The sequence below is a fragment of the Eulemur rufifrons genome, chromosome 8 (genome assembly GCF_041146395.1).
Source record: "Eulemur rufifrons isolate Redbay chromosome 8, OSU_ERuf_1, whole genome shotgun sequence".
NCBI lineage: Eukaryota > Metazoa > Chordata > Mammalia > Primates > Lemuridae > Eulemur > Eulemur rufifrons.
Window position 1 is genome coordinate 42,001,179 of NC_090990.1, and position 19,647 is coordinate 42,020,825.

Sequence of the window (19,647 nt, forward strand, 5' to 3'; positions counted from 1 at the left end):
TGGAACTGCAATTTTAAATAGGGGGAGTCAAGGTAGGCCTCACCAAGAAGGTGACTCTGAGCAAACACTTGAAGATTGTTGATAATACCAATGGAATCTAGTGCAGTGTATTAGTTTAGTGATACTCTATGAATCACCTATTCAGGCCCCACTTTCGAATATTTGAGGTAAAATAACCCCAAAGGTGCAGTAGTAGGAGGATAAAGCAATAACAGGTGGACCAGGGTTAAGAACTGAACAGTTGCCTGAGGCACAAATCTTAGAGACTGGTAGTAAACAATACAGGGGCATGAAACCATCATTGGAAAATAATAAAATGGGAATATTGCATTTACCAGAACATTTTCAGGGGTGAGCCCTCCAAGGGGAGTAACTCTTGAGGTCTACTGTGAATAACTGTGGAGTTTTGTATTGCTGAGTAGCTCACCCTACGGAGAATATGGAACCATAGCTGAAGTGGCCAGGGCACTAGGAGGCTGGGTGCTGCCACCAAGAGTTGTCCTTGTCCCACCCTTCTCACCCACTTAGCATTCAATCTTTCCTCTAAATAAAAGTTGGCAAAACAACAGAAAGTAGTTCAAATAGTTAACAGTTTATAGGGTATATTATTGGCCTGCTCTAGAAATAAAAAAATCTGAAAATGGGACTGTGAGTGTGCAAATTTTAAACTTTCTTAGAGCACCATATGTTCTATTTATATTTCTATGTATAGGCAGCTGTATGTAGGTACGTAGAATGATAAAAGGACAAGTCAGAACTGGATATGAGTTCTGACTCTGCCAGTTAGTTTTTTAGCCTTGGGCAAATCAGAAAAGGAAAAACTAAGTTTTATCATCTATAAAGTGGGAATAATAAGTTTCTTTTATGACAATTAAATGAGATAATTGTGTTTAAATGAACTTAATCAATAAAGTATCATACACGTTTGGCATAGTAAAGCTAATAAGGTGGCCCACAGTAGCTATGTAGGAATCATAGTAGTTATTAAGTATATAATAATTTAACTTACAGTAATCATCAACAAATAGTTAAGACAGGGCAAAATGCTTTAAAATCTCAATTTACAGTTTGTCTTCATGTAGTTTCTAGAAAGCAATCTACTTTAAAGTGAAGACTTTTCAACATCTTTTAATGGAACGTTAGAGCACGAGACAGACATACATCTTATTTCTCAAAAGCAGAATTGGTATTTTCTCACTCACTTGAAATGAATACTGAAGGAGTGACCCTTAACCAAATGAAAGTTCAGCATCAAAAATAACTGGCTATTTTCTCGAAATTGGCAGCTAGGTAGAGTGATTCCTAAATGATACTTCTTGTCAGCAAGAAAGATGATCTCAAGAATGAACAAAAATAGCCTCTGTTCAACAGCTGTGATATCTATAATTTATAAGCTGGGATCATCTCTCATCAGATTGTCTTGTTGCCTAAGCAAGAACAAAAGTTCATCATTTGTATTTTTAGTACTTCTCAGAAAACAAAGTTTTGTTACATCCTATTCTTTCAGATCAATACATTTCTCTTTACCTATAAGCAGTGTAATGAGACTTCATATCTGAAGAATGTGACCTTGGCATGCACAGTGTTATTAGTGTTTGACTAATCCTTAATAATTTATCCCCAATGGCAAGTAATCTTTCTTTTACTGTTTTTAAAAAATTTTATTTGACAAATAAAAATTGTATACATTTATTGTGTATAGCATGTTGTTTTGAAATATGTATATATTGTGCAATGGCTAAATTGAGTAATTAACATGTATATCACCTTACATACTTATCTGTTTTGTGCGTGGATAAGCAAATAATCTTTTAAGCACTGAAAGATAAGACAACATTAAAGAATGGGACAGCATTAAAATATGAGAGGAAAGATCAGGGAGGGAAGGAAGGAAGAGATAATCACTTCATTACCAAATTCTTTGTCAGACTTTAACACTCTGCCTGGGCATCATGCTTCTAATTTCATCTTAACATTTTTTCACTTCTATTTTTACCACATTTATATTCTAAGAATAAATGTGCTTATATTGTCCTTGTCCTTCAGAATACCTGTCTCTGATGTACTTGACTTTCTGTGGGCACTACATTCAGTTTCCCTTTCCTTTGCTTTCAGCATTTCCCTCTTGGGCAGCGGTTCTACCATATATTATTTCCATACTATAAATTTATATGAGCACGTGCTGAAATACACTCGAGCAAATACCGCGACTGTGATGTTTTGGAAAACTTCGTGCAAATTAGTTAAAATTGAGAGCTTTTGAGGAAAGGGTCTCTTCCATCGATAGGACAAAATCATTGAGAGTGACAGACTAAGTAGAGGACAATCGAAGACGGCGCAGAACTGGGTTCTCTGTGTGCTGTGACCTGTATCAAAAACACTCAGCCGTGACTTGAGAAACTTCCTTGTGGCTCTCCTCCGACTGCCCTTTGATCAGGGCCCTTCCCAGCCCTCCACACCGCGTTTTCATCTTTACATCCCCTGGCTCCCACACTTCAGGCCTGTTTCTCTTCGAATTCTACTTCCACCTTGCTCCATCCCGAGATCGGGCCGACATCTCACCCCACGTTTTCCCTCGCCTCGGTTTTCCTCAGAAGGACCCCCCCCCCAAACCCACTGCCTCGCAGCACCTGCCGCCTGGGCCCTCACTCGGACTCCACGCACCTCGCCCCACGCCGGGTCCCCGGCCCGCCGTCGCCGCCTCGGGCTCAGCCGCAGGCGTCCCTCCCGCCCGGGCGCCGCCCGCCGCCCGCCCGCTCTTCCCACCTGGGCCGCGCGCCCCGCGTGGCTCCCGGGCCCGCTGCCCACTCCCCGGCCCGGGCCCGCCCCCCCGCGGGTCCCGCTGCACTGTGGGTAGGCGGCGGCGGCGGCGGCGGCGCTGAGGGGCCGGCGGCGGAGCGAGGCCGCGCGCGCCGAAGATGGCTGAGAAGCAGAAGCACGACGGGCGGGTGAAGATTGGCCACTACGTGCTGGGGGACACGCTGGGCGTCGGCACCTTCGGCAAAGTGAAGAGTTGAGTACGCGTTCGAGCCGCCGCGCGGGGCTGCCCGGCTGGCGGGAGGCCGGGCCGCCGGCGGGCGCAGGGCCGGGCGGCAGGTGGAGCGGCCGCGGGCCGCGCGGAGCTGGGGCTCGGGAGTGCGGCGGGCACCGCCCCTCCCCTCGGCAGTGCCGGGCGGGCAAGGGCGCGGGGCAGAGGACGGGGTGTGGGCGGGGGCCGGGCGTCCTGGGTTCCAGGTTCGGCGCCCATCCGCCTTGGCGGTGGTCGGAACAAGGCGCTTCTCTCTCCGCCGGACCTCAGCGCCCTCTGCAAAACCGGGAGATGGGACTAGATCCATGAGGCGCCTTCCAGCTCTGAGGCTGCGTGGGCAGGACAGGGGCATAGGACGCGCCGCTGATGACTGAGGTGCCCATGGCTCCCCGATGCCTGTTTGCTGCGTTACATGTGATCTCGTTTACTCCTTACAGCAACTTGGTCAGCGTGTTATCTGTCCTCACCTTAAAGGTGACAAAACTGGGTCCCCTAGAGGTTTAGTAAGTAACATGCCCAAGGTCACGCAGAAATTGGCAGAACCAGGATGAAGTCTAAGATGTCCTCCGATTCTGTCCTTGCTGGGAGGTCCCTGCCATCCCAGATTCTTTGATGTTCCAGGATTCTCGGTTGGTGGGACTGGCAGGGGTGGGGAACCTGTGGCCTTCTTGGTTCTTAAGTGTGGCCTTTTGACTGAATCCAAATTTTATACAGTAAATCCTTTTAGTAAAAGGGGAGCAGCAGAGAAAGATGAAGCTTTTCTTCTCTCTCCTTTGGTGCTTAAAAGACAGCAATCTTGAAATCAGAAGGGTGCAGGTTCCCCACCCCCGGTAGGGGGATGCTCCAGGGGCGCGAGGAGGTGGGTCTTTCTGCTGGGTGCGTGGAACGCTGGAAGGCAGCTGAATTTGGTCAGGGGTTAATTAGCACTGCGAGTTCTCAAGGTTGATGTATGTGTCAGATGGTTCTAGGAAGGCTTCTGGGATGAGGGAGAGAAAAAGATTCCTTGGTGTTTGTTGGAGGATTTGGGGCAGAGGAGGTCAGCACTGTTAAGGCATTTTCTGCTGGTATCTGTTTTCTTGAAGATGCAATCCCATTTTGGGTGTAAGGATGCCTTTGAAATTTTATATTTCTTACTAGAATTAAGTAACTAGTAAGAAGAGCTAGTTAAGTATTGAACTTTCCTTTTTCTTTTTTGTTAATGAGTCACATGAGATTTCATTAACCTGTTTTCTCTCCAGAACTAGAGCCAGTTTATTAAACATACTTTATTTGTTGCAAAGCCAGAAGTGTAAGTGAAATGTTGGCTTTTTTTTTTTTTTTTCCTTTTTGCTGAAGAAATGCTGGATAGGCAGTCTGAAAATTTTATTCTGGGGTCTCTATTTCCGTGTAAAATTCATATTTTAACCTCAAGTCAAAGTTGTTGAATAAGGAGAATAGACTCATTGTTCATTCCTGTGGCAAGGATCAGCTCTTGTTTTCTTCCACATACGTAACACCCATTCATTTGTTCAAAAAACACTTACTGAGCACCTACAACTTGGTAGGCACTGTTCTAGGCAATGAGGATACAGCAAGGAACAAGACCAGGCCCTTTCATGGAGCTTATTATTCTAGTAGTGGAAGACAAACACTAATCAGAATATATGTAAAATGCATGTTTAGTTTTATTGAGAAAAATGAATGAGGGAAGGTAGCATAGGGAGTTTTGTGAGGATGGCAGTTTGCATTAAGGTGGTCAGACAAGGCCTCACAGACAAGGTGGTATTTTCATAAAGACATAAAAACTTTGCAAAATTCCTTGAAGTCCTGTGAGGGCTATGAAGTCCTGGATTATCTTTGAAAGCCCTTATAAGTAGAGTGGATAGGTAGGTGAATATATAATACTAAGAATGAATATAGGAAGTTCTAGAGATTGGATCGATGCTTGTAACGTTACTTGTCATTTAATATCATTATTGAGGACTATCGTGTTCTGACATTAAACATTACTCAAGCAAACAGTACCTTTGCCATTTGGACATGTACACTCTGAAAGTTATATAACTTAACCCTGTGTCCTTTTAAATTGTGCTAAAAGTTTTTGTTTTTCTAAATTATTCTGTAATCTGGATGTGGAATAGAATACCTATCGGATCAATAAGCCCATTGTCAAAGGACAACTTAAATATCTTTTGTGTGTACTCTTGAGCTGCTTCTAGGCACTGGCTTCTTAAAATATAAACTAACAGAAGGAACTTTGATTTACAAGAAATTCTTTTCCTGGAGAACTCCTGTCCAATGAGCAGCCAATGGGAGATTTCCTAACACTACATTAGATCCTCTCTAAAGTGATACTATCATTTCCCATACAAGATTAGAATCAGTACAATTGTTTTTTAATAAAAATTACAGAAATTTCTACAGTCTAAAGTTACTCATTTAATTCTTCAAGGCACAAGTGAAACAAAAGCACATGCATTTTTAAAAACAGCTTTATTGGAGTATATTTTACATATTGTAAATTCACCCATTCTAGGTGTATACTTTGATGATTTTTAGTAACTTTACCAAATGCTGCAGCCATCATTGTAGATCAGTTTTAGAGTTTTTACAACACCACAGTAATGTCCCTCATACGCATTTATAGTTAATCCCATTCTCACACTCAGCTCCAGGAAACCACTAATCTATTTTATGTCTGTATACATTTGCTTTTTCTAGACACTTCTTATAAATGGGGTCATTCAATGTGGAGTCTCTCATGTCTAGCTTCTTTAACTTAACAACACTTTTGAGGTTCATGTGTAACATAGCATGTGTCATTAGTTCACTCCTTTTTATTGTTGAACAATATTCCATTGTATGGATATGCCACATTTTGTCTCTACATTCACCAGTTGCTGAACATAGTTTTAAGTTTCAGGATGTTACAAATAATGCCATTACAAATATTCACATACAAAAACATACATATGTTTTTATGTATCTTGGGTAGATTCTTAGTAGTAGATTGCTGGGCCATATCGTGGTTTTCTGTTTAACTTTTTGAGAAACAGCCAAAGTTTTCCAGAATGGTTGCACCATTTTACAGTCCCACCAACAATGTATGAGAGTTCCCTTTCTCCACATCTTTGCCAACATTTGTTATTGTCTGCCATCCTAGTGGGTGTGAAATGATACCTCATTGAGGCTTTAATTTTGCATTTCCCTAAGGAAAATCATTCCTAAGGGCTAATGATGTTGAACATCTTTCATGTACTTATTAGTCATTTATATTTATATATCTTTTTTGATGAAATATCTGTTTATATCTTTTGCTCACTTTTTGATTGAGTTGTTTATCATTTTATGAGTTGAGTTATAAGAATTCTTTGTAAATTCTGGGTACAAGTCCTTTATTGGACATGTGTTGCAAATATTTTCTCCCAGCCTGTTGGTTGTATTTTCATTTTCTTAATAGTGTCTTTTGAAGTATAAAAATTTTGAATTCTTATGAGCTCCAATTTATCGATTTTTTTTTTCTTTTATGGACTATGGTCTTGGTGTCATAGCTGAGAAATTTTTGCCTCGCCCAAGATCTTGAAGATTTTCTTGTAAATGTTTTATTATTTTAGCTCTTACATTTAATTCTAAGACCCATTTCAAGTTAACTCTTGTATACAGTGTGAGATGAGGTTCTAAGTTCAACTTTTTGCTGAATTGTGCCAGCATCTTTTGTTGAATGCACGTACATTTTTAATTATTATAGATTTTAGACTTTGTAAAATTAATTTCTACTAAAAAACAGTAGGTGATTTAATTTTATATGGCTATAAAAACATGGAAATTGAGTGAGGAGCATTTTATGTGCTTTCTCTCAACTATTATGCTAATGATAGATTTGGAAAATTTAACTTTAGTTGCTGATATATTAATTTATGGACCAAAGTTAGGTATAGTAAACAAAAATTGAAAATGGCAGAGTTTTCATTTAATAGCATTAGTTTCAATTTATTTTTAAAAATTATATGTAAATTCTTCTATTTGTGATGAATAATTAAAGCCTTCTTTAAAATATTCTAAATAGAATTTTCTCTTTTATTAGTTTATTATATTGTTAGATTACTTAGGGGAGTGATTATGGAAACATATGGGCTGACAGAGTTTAAAAGTAATGCTTTTTATCTGCTTAAAATTTTTCTCTGGATTAATTGTATAGGTTCTCCCTCTTCCTGGGTAGGGTAGAACTGCTGTTTGAAAGCTCTTATAATTAGACTTGTTCAGTTCTTATCTATCTAAAGGTGATAGAAATTCTGGAAGAATAGATTTGTTGTTTGTGTCATACAAAGACTGGTTGGAGAAAAAAATTATGTGTAACAAAATGCCAATTATTTATTTAAAAAGAAGCCTGCATTTTCAAGTTGGGGACTGATAAATGTGGTTTATGAAATGATTATTCTATGTCAGAATTGTACACCAAGGGATACTTAGCCTCTTTCTAGTCAGCAAAATCTCACCAAGAAAATTACCTTTTCTGTTCTTCCAGTAGTTACCTGAATGGCCCACAGACTGCTCTCAAGAAATGAAGTAAATATTTTACTAATTCCTCACTTATTTTTGAGATAACAGGAAGGATAAGCAAATGGAAAACTTAAAAGAAAATTTTTTTAACAAGGCATGTTACCTTTTATTGCAATGTAAATACCAAGTCCTAAATGATAAATGGAATTTCATACAACTGCCCTATCAATTGGTGAAACTGAGAGTTATGCCTGTGGTATTTTGCTCCCTTGCTGGGATTTGTTTTTGATTCCCATGCTAGTGTAAAGGCCCTGAATCACTCTGGGCCTTGTTTTCCTCCTCTCCTGAAGAGAACACTAGAACACATATCTGTGTTGTGAGGTCATTTATGACTTTATCATTAAACTGATATTTAAAAGATTTAATTTGAAAAAAATGTATTTAATCGTTCATCGTATTAAATTGTGTAATTTTTAATAGAAATTTGTATTACTGAAGACCGAGGCTGAAGTGTAGATGTAGAAGAGAAGAAAAAAGGAAACACATTTGTAATACTTCAGTGATAAAAGCCACAACTTAAGTTTTTACCATAGTTCTAATCACTGCACTATATATGCACTTGGTTTTATTTATTCCTCAGAGTAATCCTCTGAGTTTGGTATTATCTCCATTTAACAGTGAAATTGAGAATCAGATACATACTTGTCACAGTGCTAGTAAGTGGTAGAACTAGCAATCAAATTCAGGATTCTTTGACTCCAAAGTCTTTGCTATATGGAATCTAAAGTCAAAATGCCTAGTATGTAGTCATGTGAGTTTCAAACCTACAAGGATATAATTTTGCATGACTGCAGATATTTATCAAGAATTGAGAAAATAAGATTTAAATGTCTGTATTTTAGTCCAAATTTAGAGATAATAAAAGTGTTTTGAAATTCCATATGTGGATGATTAAAATTTATATTTTCATGTTTCCAGTGTTTAGTTGTGTATCTATCTCAGTCCATTTCATTTGTCATAAATGGGCTGAATTCTGAAAGTTTTAACTCAGATTTCTTAGAAATATCGGTTATTTCAATTCGTTTTCTTATGTAAAAGTAACCTCGACTAAAGATTACCAGTAACCTGTAGTAGCCAGACTAAAGAGAATTTGTAAAAATGATTCGATGTTCTAGAAAAAACATTGGTTTAGTAAGACATCAGTTCTGGATTTTAACTCCATTTCCACTATTAGTTATGTGACCTTTGGGAAAACCATTAAACTCTGAGCTTCTGTTTCCTCCTTTGTAAAATGGCAGTAATAATACTTGGCCTTCTACCTTCAAGAGTATTCGTGAGGATCAGATGAGTTTGAAGTACATAAAATAGCTTTGAAAAAGATAAAGTGCACTACAGATAGATAACAGTGTTGTGGAGATGCTAAGATCCATGGCGATTGTGAGTGAATTCTGCACCCTGTGTGAGGAAGAGCTTGCCTTCATTTGAAATGCCTACACTTCTCACCAACATTGGGACAGAGCTGTAATAATCTGTCTTGATTTTTGTGGTTGCCTGGGTTGAAGAAAGTTCTTAATTTGTGCTATATGATACTTAATTATTAATGCTTATATTAAAATACAGTATCCTTTTTGACTAGGTCATGTAATTTGTTTTTTCACAAATATGGAAAATAAATAATGAAATGGAAATAATAGTGAAATAAAAGTGAATGTTCATGCAGGGTACTGGCTAAATTGATTTTATTTTTGAAATTATGCAAATTCTAAATGTGTTACATAATGGTTCCAAATAATGAAACTATATTTCTCCTCAAAATACTAGGTTAGTGATTGAATTAAAATCTGTTGAGTTATATCTCTCAAGTAATTAGGTAAATGAATGATGTGCTATTTCGAATTTTTTTTGCTGATTTAGATGCCATATGATTTTGACATAGGTAATTGTGTCCTTAATTTCTGAACGGATTTTGTTCATTTTGTGTCATCAGTTGATTGACTTTCAAAGACATTTTCCAAGAGGAAACAATGTTATAAATGGTAGATAGGTTCATAGTAAGTCCACAAAAGCAACATGATATGTTATATATACTCTCTATAGTATATTGAACTTGGAAGACCTGGTGTAGAACTTCTGTTCTGTCATAGACCAGCTGTGTGGCCTTAAGCCAAACTCACTTGATCTATAAAAAGGCAATAATACCTTACGTGCTCTTACATTGTTGTGGGAAGTACATGAAAAAGTGTATGTAGGTGAAAAGGTACTCAAAAGTACTTATGTACTTTTGTGTACTTAGGTACTATTATGTACTTAAACCCATAATTAGCTGAACTATGGGAATAATTTGTGATCTGGTTCTGAGACCAGAAATTTATTTAATGAGAAGGAGAAAGAATTTACTGTTTCCTGTCTTGTTTTCCCAGGTCTTTCTTTTGTGAATGAATACATAATTCTGAGACTCTGTTCACTTTCCACCCTCTCCTGTACACCACTCCCAAGGCAAATATGCAACATGTAATATATTTATATTCCAGATCTTGTGGTATCCATCATAGATACTCCTGGAGGAAGGAGGCAAAAGCTGGGGAGGGGAAAGTGTAGGCAGCAGCTGGCAGTTTGTATGGATGGGTTGTTTTAAAGGCATAGTCTACTTACAGTAGAACCAAAATAAATAAGGTTAATTTTTTGTTTTTAAGTATAGAGAATGAACTCTTAGCTAAAAATGCCTATGTACTAAACTTTCTCTTAACATATCTATCCAAATTAGAAAGATTTTTGTAGTTTGAGCATATATAGAGGTAATTACTTCAGTTCTATGGGACTCTCTTCCTTTCTCATGCCGACACAGCACTGCTTTATCTTGTTTTTTTTGTAAGAACATGCCAAAATGTTCACTTATCTTGTAGTCCATGTTAGCTTTCCTGAAAGTATTTGGTACTGCTTTGTAATGATAATACAGCCCCATTTATTCTTCTGAGATTCCCATGGTTTCCTTGATGATAGGGAAAATAGTTTGTGGAGAAAGTAGTTAATTTTACAAGCCAAACAGATAATGTAATTTTATCTAGCAGGAAGACCTAATCTCAAATCCTTTAAGAGATAATAAGTGGGTGGCACAAGACCTCTAAAACATTGAATGTTTTATAAAAATGAGAGCAAGTCTACCTAGTATATTTATTAAATGCAAATATGAGAGAAATATAAATCTTGAATCAGGTTTATATTTTAATCTATTATTTAAGTGATTGAAATGCACATGCAAAGCAATGTGTTTATTTTGAAATGTGGTGAACCATTTTATTTTTAGTATGATGTTATTAAGGAAGGAATTTCAGGCAGTTCTTATCTCTGCTAATAATAGAAGCCTTCTTCACCCCTTCAAGGGAACAGTATTCTTGCTTAAGTGGTGTCTTATGTTTGACAGTGTTTGCCTGTGATAAATTTTGTGTATTTCTTTGGGTGGTGTCTTTGTTTTTAAACTTTTAATAATTCTTTTTTTATCTACCCTTAGATTTTTTAAAACACCCTTTTGTATGATTAAAGATAATTTATCAAATCTTTCTATTACTATATGTCTCTTACTCTGAATGTTAATGTATTAATTTATTAAAATATTTTGTTTTTTCAGAATCTTCTTTCTTCATATTATTTTATACATTTTATGTACTATTAAAAACATGATGAGCAATATGTTTTCATCCAACATCTCTCAGTTTCTAAATTATAGGGCAACTAAATCTGGCTGTAATAATTGAAAATAATAGAACTAAAATTTTTAAGCATATCATAAAATTTGCTTTTTTTCTAAATAATTTCCTTGGGCAATACCATAAGTATTAATTATTTTCATATTCTTTTTTAATGGGCTTGAGTATAAGTGAGGACTATATGGTATTCCATAATTAATTTTAGTTCTCCCATCCATAATTAATGGAGTAATACAACCAATATATATTAAGCATTTGCTGTGTTTAGTTAGGTTTTAAGTAAAATATTTTTACCAGTGTTAATAATGTGGCAATAGATACTACAACAGATGATTTACTAATTTAAAATAAAGTGGGAAATATTTGTCACAAAATTTGCTTAAACGATTTTTGTTTCACATTTGAAATCTAAGTTAAATGATATGAGTCCACCTTTTACTCAGATTTACAACAGGCCCCCTTGTAATGTATTTCAGTGCTTTACTCATTCACAGATAATATGACAGTTATATACTATAATTGATTTTAGCAAGAAATTTGATGTTGTATCTTATAGTAGCCTTGTGGATAAGATGAAGAAATGTATTCTGGATGATTTATTGCTGCTGAACTTCTATTCCCAAATAAGTTAGATGTCAAGATAAAGAGAGCTCTCTGCCATTGACCATATTTAAATTTTTATAAATGATTTTGATGTAGACTCAGATCTACTAGTTACAGTAAGAATTTCTACTTGGGATGGCACAAAGCTAGATGAGATAATTAATGGACAAATCACAGAATCAGAATTTAAAATTATATCAACTATTTGGATGGCTAGGTGAAAACCAAGAAGGTGAAATTCAATGGGGACAAGTGTGAAATCTAGCACTTAGGCTAAAAACAAAAACGAAAAACAGGTGCTTAAAAGAATGGAACAGTTCATAGTAGTTCCTAAGATGTTGGAGTTTTAGGTGACCACAAGCCTAGGAAATATATATTATGAATGCTTAAATGTAAAAATTGTTACTGGATGGAAAATAGATGTGTAGGACCCATATGAGTTGGTAGTTGTAGAGGTAGTACAATTCTGCTATATTTTGGATTAAGCCTGATTTTGAATATTGGTTTCAGTTCTTGGCACCACAATTTGGAGGAATAAAACTTGGCCAATTATATTTTATTCATAATGGGGGGGGCACAAAAAGTATGGCATGTGAATTATGGTAAAGGAAATGTGATGTTTTTCACACTAGGAAAAAACATATTTTAGGTGTGATAGCTGTTTTTAAATAGCTAAATTACCATCATCTGGAAAAGTAGCCACCATAATCAATGATGCTTTGAAAAATAGATTTATGTCTATTGGGTGAATGTACTAAGGAAGCAAATTATAGACTAGAATAATGGGGATCTTTCTATCAAGATTTGTCTGGAAGTGGTACAAGCAGTACCACAAATCAGTGAGATTTCTGTTAATTAACACATTTACTTAGATTCTGGATAGTTATCTATCAAGATTGCTACTACAGAATTCTTAGTTTGAATGGAAGGTTGGCATAGACGATCTGTAAAGTCATTTTTAACTTTAATATTCCATTGTTGTATACATTTTATTCTAGTGCCATTTACGTTCATATTGGCTATGACTTTTAACTTGTATTAAATTAATCTTCTAGTCAAGACAATTAGAAAAATTAGAGAAAATTTGAAAATCTGTTTGAAGGCAATGGTCACTATCCCAGTGAAAAGGAAAATGTATTGGAAGGAATCTGACATTTTTGGTTGACTTTTCTCTTTGAGTCATTTGCTAATTCATAGGAATAGTAAATGTAAGAAGCCTAGCCGACAGCAGTGGTATCTTAGTTCTTTTGTTTTGCTCTAAAGGAATACCTCAGGCTGGGTAATTTATAAAGAAAAAAGGTTTATTTGGCTCATGTTTCTGCATGCTTTACAAGAAGCATGACACCAACATCTGCTTTTTGTTAGGGCTTCAGGAAGCTTCCACTCATGGTAGAAGGCAAAGGAGAGTTGGTATGTGCAGAGATCACATGGCAAGAGAGTGGAAGCAAGAGAGAGGGGCGGGAGATGTCAGGCTTGTTTTAACAACCAGCTCTCATGGGAACTAATAGAGTGAGAACTGACTCCCCTCCAAGGAGGGCATCAATCTATTCATGAGGGATCTGTCCCCATGACCTAAACATATTCAGTTAGGCCTCACCTCCAACATCGGGGATCAAATTTCAGTGTGAGATTTGGAGAGGAAAAACATCCAAACTATATCAAGTGGCTAAAAGGCAGAAGAACTAAGTAGAGTTTGAATCTTGTGGAGACAAAATTTAGAGTTCACAGCTTATTAAGGGAGTCCCTGATAAACAGTTGGGTTTGGGGTTGCAATCTTCTGAAGACTCAAATCCTACTTAGAATCATTTTAATCCCAAAGGGGATTAAGATGATTTGCGTCCTACCTTTCTTCTCTAGAGGAAAATAAAATCAGTCAGAGCCTCTACAGGTTTTCACACACAAGGTTCAGCATTCCAGGGGGTAGGGCCAAAATAATAGACTTGTAGGTGGCAATAAAAATATTAGACATGGACTTTAAAATAACTAAGTGATATTTCCAAATGAGGAATTTTAGCAGAAGACTGGAATCTATAAAAGAATAAAGGAAATTATAGAAAAATACAATAATATAATTAGAACTCTTAAATGGTTTAACATCAGATTAGATTAGATTAATAGGATTGGTGAACTGGAAGACAGGTCAGAAGAAAATAGCCAAGATTAAAGGATAGAGAGACAAAAACATGAAAGGAAAGTATAAGACACATATAGGAGCACAGTGAAAAGTCTAGTAACGTATTATTGGAACCCATATAGAAAAAGTTAATTGGAGGCTTATATTTTTTGCCTGTGGAAAGATAACTTCAGGTTTATTTCCTTTTAATACAGTTTCTCGGGGCATATACCAAGATAAACTTGATTTTTCAGTGCTATTGCCAACATTATTTATTGTGAAATGACCCGAGACACCAGTTGCATCTGGACTGGGAAGACTATGAATGGACGTGTTATACTCTGAGGGACTATATTTTTAGTTCAGTTTTTACCAGCATCAAATATATAGGGAAGCAGACCTCCAGCTTACCTTTAAGGGGTTTCTTCAAACTCATGCACCCTAGCAGTAGGCTTAGAAAATTCAGGAATGGGCCATTATATGATGCTGTTTCTATTTGAGGCCTGTGTAAGCTAGAGTAGACTGTATCCACTCATGTAAGTCTCACAACCTCACGACCTAGTGTGCCTCTGTGTGATGAGGGGGTGGGAAGTAGCAGCTGGATGTTTTAAGGACTCCTGATGAAGATATATTTGGTTATACCATCTTGATATTCTGTTTCCAGCCCTAAATTCTTCTAAAAAGCTAAGTAAAACTGGTACTAGGTTACCATCTTTGGGTGTAAATGTTATTTTGAATCCAAGGCCACTGAAGGTCATACAAAGTATTACACAATTCCAGAAGAGGAGGAGAGAGGGAATGGAGCAGAAGCACTATTTGAAGAGATAATGGCAGAAAATTTTCTAAAACTGATTAAACACATCAAGCCACAGATCCAGAAGCCCAAGCAGAATAAACACAGGAAAACCATTACTAGGCACATCATTGTGAAACTGCTCAAAATCAGGTCCTTTTTCTTGAGGCTTCCCTGTGCTGGAGTAGACTAAATCTATTCATGCAGAGATGAGAAAACGTGTTGAGAACATCTTAAAAGCAAGCCAGAGGGAAAAATAAGGAACAATAATAAGCTGACTTCTCAAAAGAAAAAAAAAAAAAATAAAGCAAGAAAACAATGGAATGGTATCATCAAAGAGGTGAAAGAAACAGTTCACCATTTTATACCCAACAAAAATATCCTTCAAAAATAAAGGCAAAATACACTTTCATGCAAACATAAATTGAGAGAATTTGTCACTAACACAGCCACAGTAAAGGACACACCAAAGGGAATTCTTTAGGAAGAAAAGAAAATGATCCCAGATGGAAGCAAGAAGTGCAAAAAGAAATGAAGAGCATTGGAAAGGGTAAATATGCGAGTAATAATATAGATACTGACAATACAAAATAATATCATGTGAGATTTAAAATATATGTTGGCGTGAAATACAGCAATAACAGAAAAATTGTGAAAGGAAAAATAGAATTGAAATGTTCTAAAATCCTTGCTTTGGGAAATATAAAAGTACAAATTTATATTAGACTGTATTTAGCAAGTTAAGGATGCATTTTGTAACCTGGAGTAACCATTAAAATGAAACCTAAAAGCCCTAGAGATAAAAAGCAGTTTATGTTTTTTTTTTAGTTTTAGAGAGAATTCTAAATCATTCCACAACTCTAAAATTTTTATGGAACATAACATTGTACATTGAACAACAAAATTATTCAGTTAGGGGTGATTAATGAGGATGGCAGCGGAGATACTTGAAGACAGGAAAAGAAAGGAGGGTGAACAAGAAGAAGATGAAGCACGTGGAATAAGAGAAACACAGAAAGAAAGTAGACACATAAAGGACCAGAGTTGGAAAGACATGAGAGGACATGATTTCAGAAGCTTTGGGATAAGTGTTTTTGGCAGAGTCCTCATCTGGCATGAGGACATCTGAGAACATTTTTTTCAAATCTTTTATCCCTGACCTGAATGCTAATACATTTTCCAGCAGTTTTAAATAATCTCTTCTATACTGTAAACTTTTTCTGACTCTGTTTTTCATCTTAAATGATTATAAAAATTAAATTGATTTTCCTATGGAATCCTAGATTAGCTCAAGTTTTAAAAAACTATTTTAAAGTTACAATCCAAAGCCAATGTAAACACTGGTTTTAACAATAAAGCAGAATACAGCATATCATGTAATCAGAAAAGTTAGATGTAGAGCAAGTCTTTACTAAAAAAAACACATCCTCAAACCTTTCCTGAACTATTTAAAATAGTCTGTTTTCCCACCTCCACCCCATCACTCTTACTCTGCTTTATTTTCTTCATTTATCACTATTAAATGTTTATTATTTATTTCCACCAGAATGCAAGTCCTATTTATTTTCAGCTTTGGAGGCAATGTCTAGTACATGTCAAACACTCAGAACACATTTGTTGAGTGAATGAGTGAATGAACAAATGAATGCACAGACTAACAGGGTAGGAAAAATAGCAGAAAAAGGCCTTCAGGTATAGTTGAGTTCATTCTTTTAATAAAACTTAAATGCATGTTAAATATTACTGGATTTAGAGATTACTAAAACTATTACAGTCCATGTTTTATTTTCTTGACTTTAAGCACCTCTTGGTGAGTAATTTTAGTATATCTGATCCATAGCAAAGACCACATCCCTGCCCTGGGCTTGCTCTTTAACTGAACATAGCAATTTTCCTTACTTGATTATTCTCATGCTTTGTCCTTCCCTCCTTAGCCTATCACTGCTAGACTCCATCCCTTCCCTGTGCCCTCATTTCTTGAATCTAACGCTGGAAATAAGAGGATAAGCATGTAAATGAGCACTCTTCCTATGTTATAGTCAAGAGAGCCTGGTTATTGAGACATAAAGTAGCATGAATTTTGAGCTTGGATGTTGAAGGCAGACACACCATCCTACCACTGACTGTTCATCAATTCCTGGTTTCCTTATCTGTAAACTGGGCATAATATTTACCTTATAGAGTTATGGGGAATTAGATTTTATATATATATATATATATATATATATTAATATGGTACTTATTTAATCAGTGGTAGATCAAAAGGAAAAGAAATCTTTTGCTTCCTTTTCAGAATCATCCTTTAGAGAACTTTAAAGGACTTTCAGGGAAATGAAATTTGGAGAAAAGCAATGAGACTGTGTTTTGTTTCACCATGGGTGAAGGAGAAATCAGCCTTGTGTTGTTTTGACAAGAGTCTGGTGATGGCAGGGATTAGAAAATATGTGCTTTAGATGACCCTCCTGATTGCCAGAGTTAAGGCTCTTCGTGGTATGCAAGTGGATAAAGGTTGCTGACCTCCAAAAAGGCCCGGCTTCCTGATACATATGGTATCCCTTGGCTTGTCATAACTTAGGTATATAGTACCCTTCAAATGTTTTTCTTAACTTTTTTATTGTATCCCATATATTAAAAAATAAATGCATTCTAAGTGATCTTTTAGCTAAATCTTCAATGAGTTTTCACAAACTGAACATACCCATGTAACCACTATTTAAAGACACAGAAAACGACCAGTATCCTAGAAGCCTCTTGTCCTATATCACCTACTGTTTCATTCCCCCCACCAAGGGGAACCACTATCCACATATAGTTTTACCTGTTTTTGAACTTTATAGAAAGAGAATCATATTTGTGTCTGGCTTCTCTTACTTGAGATTATATTTGCTAGATTTATACATACTGCTGTATGTAGTTGTAATTTGTTCATTCTCATTGCTGTGTAGTGGTGTGTTAAGATTATTCCAATATTCATTCTATTATTGATGAACATTTGGGTAGTTTTTACATCTTGGTTGTTATAATGAATAATGCTGCTTTACACATTCTTGTACATCCTTTTTTCTATTTATATCATTTTATTATTTTAGAAAAACATGTATTTAAAATCACATACATAAATATTATTTTAGAAATACTGTTTTTTTCTACTTCACATTTCAGATTTCTGTCATTACCAGGTTTACTTTTTGAAACATCTACTATGGTTTTCCAGAGTACTGTTTTCATTTCCATTTAAGTTGTTTGAGATTCAGCACTTTTGAATCCATGTACAATACTGTAACAGATACCCACTAATGTAACATTACAGCTACAAGTTTTTTTATTTTTTTTGTAGAGTTATAAGCTTCACAAGGTTGTAACCACACAGCATGCTAATTTTTAAAGTGATCCTTGAAAGGCTTATTTAGGATGATGTTTTACATTGGTAAGTGTGAAATCATTCTTCAGGGATAATTATCATATTACCATATCCTTTTATTGCTGATTTAATCAGGTGTTTTCTCTCAGCTAATAATGATATATTTTTTAGGCAAATGTGTATTACATATATAGTCATTGGTTCTTCAAAATAATTTTGAAAGCACCTTCTTAATTTGAAAGATTTATGAAAACTTGAACCTAAAGTTTAAGTAGACCAGCAGCATTGAGATCTTCTTGTAAAGATCTTGAAGCACTCCCTGTTTATGCATTTTTGTTGGTTATATACTTAGAAGTAGAATCACTGAGTCATAGAGTATTATATACATGTTCAGTTTTAATAGTTACTATACATTTTGCACCAATCTGTCATTTACCCACGTGTTTGCACTAATTTACATTCCCACCAGGATATAGTTCCAGTTGCTGTGTAGCCTCACCAATACATGGTATTGTCTGCCTTTTTTGTGGTAGCTGTTGTGGTGGATATGTTGTGGTATTGTTTTGCATTGTGGTTTTAATTTGCATTTCCCTGATGACTAATATTGAGGACCTGTTTATGTTTGTTGACCCTCTGGGTCTTCCCGTTTCTAAATTTGTTTTTTTGTAAGACGTGTAGCTTCTTTTGTAATGCCTAGACTTTAAGTAATTTGTAGTCCTGGTGCTGATGGTTATTTTTTTCTTCTGTCAATACTTTTCCATAATTAGGAGCTTCTGGAATGCAGTATCACATAGGATTCCTTGGGACTTGGAATAAATAATAGATAATGCCTTTTCTTTGATAGATACTTGTTGGTTTGCTTCAGATATGAGAGTGACTAACACACCCAATTGGCATACTCCTCTCAAATTCTAAAGCAGCAATACTAGAACATAAAGTCTAAATCATATGTTCATGCACCCCAAATATTATTGTGAGTCATGCATTTTATGCATATAGTAAATAGTTACTGAGTGTCAGTTGTAAAGTCAGGCACCGTGCCACATGATGAGGATCAGTGATAAATGAGACACAGACCTGCTCCGAAGGAACTGGTTGGTGTAAAGCCAGAGATCAGTAACAAAAACAGCAAAATAGGTAATTAATTACAGCACTTGATGTTATGAGCCACCAGGGAGTATATCAGAGAGTTATTTAATCCAGACAGTTGAGTTGTTAGAATGAGTTGGGGAATAGGAGTAGGTAGTTAGGGAATGCTTACTGGAAGAAATGGTACTTGAACTGAATTTTGAAGGACAAATTAGACATAGACAGGTGAAGGATTGGAGATTGGTGATTGGGGATGCAAATGGTTCACATATTTAACCACGTTCATTTATTCCACTGAGTAAAATTCCACTGAAATTTACTGAATGCTTATCATGAACTAGGCATGTATTCGCCCAGAAAATGAGAGAGAGCACAGTACTTTGGGGAATTCCAAGAAGTTCTAAATAACTGAACTCTAACATTTGAAGTGAGGGAATGGTGAATGATGATACAGGAACTGTAGGGAGAGGCCTATAT

General features: G+C 36.2%; 1 protein-coding gene across 1 annotated transcript in view; it reads left to right on the top strand.

The window, feature by feature from the left end:
- The first annotated feature begins 2,906 nt into the window (after positions 1-2,906).
- Positions 2,907-19,647, top strand: part of PRKAA2 (protein kinase AMP-activated catalytic subunit alpha 2) — a 56,517-nt gene continuing 39,776 nt past the window's right edge. Inside the window, exon 1 of the mRNA XM_069480057.1 lies at positions 2,907-3,012. Coding sequence (XP_069336158.1) covers positions 2,919-3,012 — 94 coding nt within the window. The 5' untranslated portion in view covers positions 2,907-2,918. The remainder of the gene's footprint in view (positions 3,013-19,647) is intronic.